This window comes from Empidonax traillii, unplaced genomic scaffold (assembly GCF_003031625.1).
Source record: "Empidonax traillii isolate 1590-97213 ecotype Southwest subspecies unplaced genomic scaffold, ASM303162v1 scaffold22:size5013007, whole genome shotgun sequence".
NCBI classification, from domain to species: Eukaryota; Metazoa; Chordata; class Aves; order Passeriformes; family Tyrannidae; genus Empidonax; species Empidonax traillii.
In genome coordinates, this window is record NW_020955215.1 from 1012260 (window position 1) to 1019300 (window position 7041).

At 56.8% G+C, this 7041-nt stretch overlaps 1 protein-coding gene across 1 annotated transcript; it reads left to right on the forward strand.

Moving 5' to 3' along the window:
- The first annotated feature begins 3550 nt into the window (after positions 1-3550).
- On the forward strand, positions 3551-5305 carry NKX2-5 (NK2 homeobox 5). The gene is made up of 2 exons (XM_027902681.1): positions 3551-3918; positions 4680-5305. The coding sequence occupies exons 1-2, from the start codon at positions 3624-3626 to the stop codon at positions 5285-5287; spliced, it is 903 nt and encodes a 300-aa protein (XP_027758482.1). The 5' UTR covers positions 3551-3623; the 3' UTR covers positions 5288-5305.
- Positions 5306-7041: the final 1736 nt, after the last annotated feature.

A 7041-nucleotide genomic window follows, 5' to 3' on the forward strand; every position in this document is an offset into this window, starting at 1 on the left:
CCCTGGACATCTTAACCGACTGGGATTAAGAGGAAAAGTTTTTTAAAAGGTCCCATCTCTCTCTAAACAGTCTGAGGTGTCGAAAGCTCAGGGGGACAGAGGATGTGCTCTCTGTAGTTAATTGCGGGGTTGGAATTTTTTTGGTTTTGTTTGTTTGTTTTCAGCAAGAAAAGCTTTAAATTTTTGTGGTGTGGTTTTTTTTTTCTTTTTTTTTAGGAGAAAATAAAATACACACAAAACACAACAAACCCAACACGAATCGCACTTAGCAATCCCGGAGAGAAGCCACGAGCGGGTGTGGACGACAACCCTCTCCTGCGAGGGGCTTTTCTGGGCGTGAGGGGCCAGGGCAGGCTCAGTCCTGAGGGGGAAGCGAGAACAACCTGCAAACAGCGTGAAGGAGAAGGGGGGAGAACAGAATACCCCCGCTTTTCCCTGCGAGCCAGAAAAATAGCAACGTCTTTGCTCGCCTCGTCTCCCCTCCATACCCCCACAGGGCCTGGCTCCCGGCTGGAGGGGGAGCTGGAAAAGGTGTTTCAGGGCGCTGCTCAGGGGTCCTGTCTCCCTTTACTCTTTTTTGAGTGTTAATTAAACCCAGTCAAAAGCGACCCTGCAGAAGGTAAAAGATGTGGGGGAGAGCTCAGGGTACAGGGGGATCCCTGCCTCGCAACTCAGCCGGGGCACCCGGGCAGGTCCCCCCGGGCCAGGCCGGGCGGGGACCGAGCGCGGCGCCTGAGGGCTGTGAGCAGAGTCCGGAGCTGGGTGAACCCGCCGCCTTTGTCCCCTCCGCTGGACAGTCGGAGCCTGGCTTCAGCGGGCTGCTGGAGAGCACTGGGAAAGGGAGAAAGAGGGGATGGGAAAGGGGGGAGGAATGGGTGCGGAGCCCCGACCCGGAAAGTCCGTGAGCTGCTGTATGTCAGTAACTTATTCATCAATCAGCCGGACACAGAGCAGACCTGGCCTCTCTTTGCAGAGTGTTTGCTTTTTCACCAATTATTGCGGCCCTGCAGCTCTTTTTGTTGATACAGTAGTTCTAAAAAGTGCTAATGTTCATTTATCAGGGGGCCGAGCCCGGGACTCCCACTAGTTGTGATTCTTCCAAAAATATAAACACGAAGAGAAGGGCCAAGGCTAAAGCCCCCATTTGTTTCTAAACCGCAGTATTAAAAGTGATGCATTGTTGAAGATAAAGCGGAGATAACGCTGTCTGTCTCCAATGAATGTCTCCCCGACGCATTAATGACATTCCAAATGATAGCTCCGGCTTATCGTTCAATTAATCACTTCCACCCTCTGCAGCCGGGCCCACATCGATCGGGAGCCGCCGTGTGACTGGGGGGCTGGAGGGAGCCCGTCAATCCTCGGTAAATCGCGGATTGTCGGCCGGCAGTGCCCGCCCCACGGAGCCCGCGGCGGGGCCGCCCCACCGGGAAGCGCCCCGGGCCCAGAGGGGGCCAGGTCGGACAGAGGGAAACCTCCAGGACAGGCACTGCCGTGCGAGCTCCCGACCTGGCCTGGGAAGGGCGTTTTGAGCCCGGGATGGAGGAAGGGAGCGCTGGACACCGTTTCTGCCGGGAAGCGGATGTCACCAAGGCGGGCGAACCTTCGGCCGCGGGTTTGGGAGGGATCGGGATCACTTCGGTATTTCAATATTTATCTAACTTACCCCCATTAGCTTGCATTAAAAAGGAGGCAAAGAGATTAGAAAGCCCGTAGGGCAATGCGGAGGGCAAGGGGTGCCCTGGACACCCGGCAAAGTCCCGCCGCAGACCTTTGTGTTGAGCCGGGCTGCTGAGGCTGCCTCCACCTTCCCCAGGCACTTCACCCCTTTTCCTGCAACAGAGGAACATCCCCTCCGAGTTGCTTCCCAGGGAATTCTGCAGGAAGCGCAGCCGCGAGGAATGAGGTGGCCGCTTAGCCACCTCCTCCCCTCATTAAATGGCAATATTTCAGACCTCCCCGTACACAGTGATCGCACCGATTGTCATCGCAAGGTCCGGATCTGGTTTCCCAAAAAAATGCTCCCAGGACATCCGTAGGCGTCTGCAGCGAGGGGCTGCGAGCGCCGGGGTTGCTGGTGCTGCTGCTCCGGCCAGCGATCCCCAGAGAGAAGGGCGAGTCATAGCATCGTCCCCCCAAAACATCCTGAATTAAATTCCCCAAAAGGGAGCCTAAAGGTGCCGAGACACAAAAATCTCGGGGGGGGAGGCAGCTGGGAGTGGGACACCGGCAGGTCCGTTGAGGAGCAGCCAGGGAAGGGCAGCTGCGGGCAGGTGCTCACGTTTCCACCCGCCTAGCAGGGTTCCCTTCCCGCGGGCGGAGGAAGGATTTGCACAACTGCGACTCCGTCTCCTTTCCAGGGCAGGGCCTGGCCGAGGGACCCCCAAACTCACCGCATCGCTGTAGGGTTTCTCCGCTCGGCTCCCACCGCCCGGGGCCTCCCCCATCCCGTGTCTCATTCAGTCGGGCGCTGGAGCGCTAAAGAAGGTCCTTTAAAATTTTTTTTCTTTCTCGTCCTCCGAGCCCAGAAAGCGCCGTAAGGCCCCTCCTCAACCTGCGGCTTTGTCGCTAATGTTTATTTCACCGACTTCACTCAAGTTAAACGAGCGGTGTCGTGAACCCGAGACCCGCGGGCAGTCGTGCCCACCTTTCTGCGGGGACTCGGCCAGCACCAGGGCCAGCCTTGGCTCCCGACGGCAGCCCAGCGGCCGGTTGCTTTGCCTTACTCTTACCCCTCTATATTTTACAAAGCCTTCGACCCGCGCTTGTTTTGGTTTATTTTTCTCTACCTTTTTTTTACCTTTTTTTTTTTTCTTTTTCCCCCAGACAGTGGTAGTTTGTTTTGGGAGTTTGGTTTTTTTGTTTGTTTGAAAGCTTTACAAACAGACGGGAGGAAAACTCAATCGGCAATTCCCTCTCCCAAGCCAAGCAGGGGCTGTTCAGGAGCTCTCTCCTGTCAGCTGGATTTCGCGAGCGTTGTGCTGCTTCAGAATATCTGTATAAACCCTAAGCGCGGATTTCCCCTTGAGTGCGCTTCACACAGCAATGAAACCCCGCTTTCTAGTTCCTGCGATGGGATATTGCAGAATACTAAAAACGAAACCTCCGTTCCCTCTCTTACAAGAAAAAAAAATATGAAATCAGCACATATTTAGTTGATGGCTTCCTCCCGGCCTGTTTATTTAATCTGACTGTGTGATAGATAGCGTCAGATAGTGCCTTTGTACACATTAGGCCATTCTGCCTTTTTTTTTTTTTTTTTTTAAATGGATGAAAAATCTCAGTGCAGAAAAGCTGGATAAATGCAGTGCCGCCCCTTTAAATGAGCGGAGATGTTTTTGAGATGTATTACTATATTAGGTGACATGGAACTTTGCATCTCTCATACCATCACTGCAATGTTGGCCAATAGAAAGCTAAAGTCACCCAAAAACTGCCTAGTCCCTCCTTCCCTTCCCTTATGGTCTGGTCCTACCTGCCTCCAGTGCACAAGTCAAGGCTACTCGCGGGAATGCTATGTGCCCCCTCCGTGAGCCAACGCTCCACCACTGCTCCAGGTTGGCTGCTCCTCACCTACTTTTCCATGACCCTGGGCTCCGGCCGCTGCCCCGCTCTCCTCTGCAATGTTTCCTAGCCCTGTGACTACGACACCCTTCTCGGTCAAGGATATTTTGAACCTGGAACAGCATCAGAGCGGCCTGTCCTCCATGGAGCTCTCCTCGCTGGCCTCCCCCTCCTGCATGCTGGCCACCTTCAAGCAGGAGACCTACAGCTCTGAGCCGCCGGCTCTGCCCGACCTGCGGGAGGAGGTGCCCGAGCCGCCCCCCGCCAAAACAGCCGCCGCCTTCCCCGGCTCCTACTACGTGAAAAACTACGTGGAGATGGACTCGGCCAAGGAGGCCAAGGCGGACAAGAAAGGTAAAGCCAAGTGCTGCTGTCCGGGGCCCACCGGTGGTCCTCGGGAGGAGAAAAAGGGAGGGCAGGGGAACGGTGACCCCCCCCACCAGCCGGGGCTGGGCGCTCGGCCGGGGGGTCGCCAGAGCTGCGGGAGAAGAGGGGACAGTGCGGGGCTGCGCCCACCCTCGGGGGCTGGGGAGGAAGAGCGCGGAGAGCGGGAGCATCCTCATCCCCTCCCGGGCGTCACAGTGCAGGAGTGGGACAGACCCACGGCGGGGGGTGTCCGGGCGACCCCGGTCCGGAGACCCCCCGAGAGGGGCCTGAGCCAAGAGCCCACCCAACAGGGCTGGCAGAGCTGCAGGAGGATATGCGAGGTCTCGAGTTTATACAGAAATTAGGTGACAAATAGGATTTCTAATTCGTTCGGCCGAGGGTACCGGAGCCCGCGGGTCGGGCTGGGATTCGGTACAAAGGCTACGTGTGATAAATCCAGGCTGGGACACAGGCAGTCGCGACTCAAATCAGTGCACTGAGCATCCTTGTTTTCAAACAAACAAAAAAGACGGAAACTTCGCTGAAGAGGTACTTAAAAAGCGGGGCAGGGCCGGTCCCACTGCTGGAAGAGCGGGTCACCGCGGCGGCCTGAGGTACACGAGGCCGGAGAAGGGCCGGGGAAGCGCCAGGGCTCGCTCAAGTTGCACGCTGTTTATTGAACATTGCTTTATATTTTTTGCACATTTTTTTCCTCCCCCTTTTTCCTTCTCCCGTTTATTTTGCTGCAGAGCTGTGTTCCCTGCACAAGAGCCTGGAGCAGGAAAAAAGAGACCTGGAAGATCCCGAGCGCCCCAGACAGAGGAAAAGGAGGAAACCTCGCGTCCTCTTTTCTCAAGCCCAAGTCTACGAACTGGAAAGAAGGTTCAAGCAGCAGAAATACCTCTCGGCCCCCGAGAGAGACCATCTAGCGAACGTCCTAAAGCTCACCTCCACCCAGGTGAAAATTTGGTTCCAAAATCGAAGGTATAAATGCAAAAGGCAGAGACAGGATCAGACCCTGGAAATGGTAGGGATCCCTCCCCCTCGGCGGATAGCGGTGCCGGTGCTGGTGCGCGATGGGAAGCCCTGCCTGGGGGAATCTTCTCCCTACAGTTCGCCCTACAATGTCAGCATTAACCCCTACAGCTACAACGCCTACCCCGCGTACACCAACTACAACAGCCCTGCCTGCAACGCCAACTACAACTGCAACTACCCCTCCATGCAGCCCATGCAGCCCTCGGCGGCGGGCAACAACTTCATGAACTTCAGCGTAGGGGACTTGAATTCGGTGCAGACGCCCATCCCGCAGGGGAACGCGGGGATCTCCACATTGCACGGGATTCGAGCCTGGTAGAGCCGCCCCCGTCCCCGGTCCGCTCCCTCCATGGACCACGGCCACAGGGATGGAGGGGCTCCGGTCGCGCCCGCGAGCCGGGCTCAGGACATTTCAGTGCTGCGGGATGAGGACTGTTCAGTGTAACATCCCGGCGGAGTTCACTAGGATGGTGGCCATTTACCGGAGGGGGTTCTTAGTATTTCGTGCGGTGGCTGCGCTCCGTGCGGGGCCAGGCGGGCACCGGCGGGGAGGACCAGCAGTGCCCGCAGTGCCCGGACCCTCTCACTCCCCCTTCCACCAGGGTCTTCACCCTGGTAATTTCCCCCTCCTTCCTTCCTACAAACCAGCCGGTCATTTTGCTGGACTTGATCCCAACGACAGCCAGCCAAGCCCTGCAACTCTCTCTGGTTTTTTTGTTTGTTTGTTTTGTTTTTTAATCTTTTACTCTATACTAATTATTTTTGACATCCACATTTAATTTTTGCACTTCCCATACGGTTCCCGCTGTTCGTCCAGTTCAGCATCTCGCCGCACCCAGGTCTCCCCCTGTGCGAGGCTGCTACCGCCGGCCTGGGCACACGATGAGGACAGACCCCCCCACCCCACCGCGGCCGAGGGACACAGACACTCCGGCCCGCCAGGCCCCGTAGGGTTATGCACTAAAACGTGAGTTAGTATGGAAATGCACTGTCCGCCCCTTCCTACGTGTCTCCCTTTCCTGTACAAGCTGACGGAGGTCAGCGAGTTGTCATTAAAGAGAGTGGCTGAACCTTGGCGTCCCTGGCGTTCCTTGCGCGGCCTGGAAACGACGCTTGTTTTACAGAGGTTTGCAAAAATAATTTTAAAGCCACTTTTCGACCTCACGGCCCGGGCAAGATTGCTCTGCACCGGCGTGTCCCGTCCCCCTCGTCAGGCTGAGATCGGGACAGGTCTCGTTTTCCCCCATCTGTGACCCTCTCGCTCCCAGTCTTTGGGGGCGAGAGGCTGATTTCTCCCCTGCACAGAAAATCAGTGCAAGGGAGGTACCGATACCCCAAGTCATAAACCAGAGGAACTGCCCCCAGCACATCTGCAGGAGGTTTCCGCAGCCCCTCTGCATCCTGTCCCCGAACAGGGAGAGGGGCAAGGGACCTCGCGCCTGCCCCCAGCCTGCCCAGGGGCAGCGGGTGGGGCTCTCCATCGCCTGGCTCCTGCCTCTGCTCTCCCTCAGCCGCAGCCTCTAGGCCGCTTTTACAGTAGTCGCTATCAAATGTCAATTATTGGGAGTGAGAAACAACAAACATTGTAATTCAGCGCAGTCACAACATCCTCTGGCTGTCTGAGACTGTCCAGCTCGGTGACAAGGCGATTAGGACAACCTGCAACCCCTCCTGCCTTGGCCATATCGGCCCCATCAGTAAACAGGGATGGAGACAGGGTGGCTGTGGCCCTGGGACATGGGATGAAAGGCTGCCGGTGAATGGAAGCTGCCTGAAGCCTCTATCCCTCCCTCCCAAGGGGAACAACCTCACACAGTCCCCGAGGTAGGATTGCACAGATAAGGAACTCCCACCTCCTTCCTATCTCTGCAGATGGAAGAAGAGCCCTGAGTGCTGTTCACAAAGCCCCCAGTGCAGCATGGAGTGTCGACACCTGTCTGGGGCTCAGGGCTGGGCAAAGGGGGGCCTTCTGCCTCTTCCCAAGGAGGGTCTGCCTTGAGGGTACTCATCCCAGAGAGCCACAGGGACATGGGGTCTGTCACAACCAAGGGGACCAGAGTCTGCCAGGCTGAA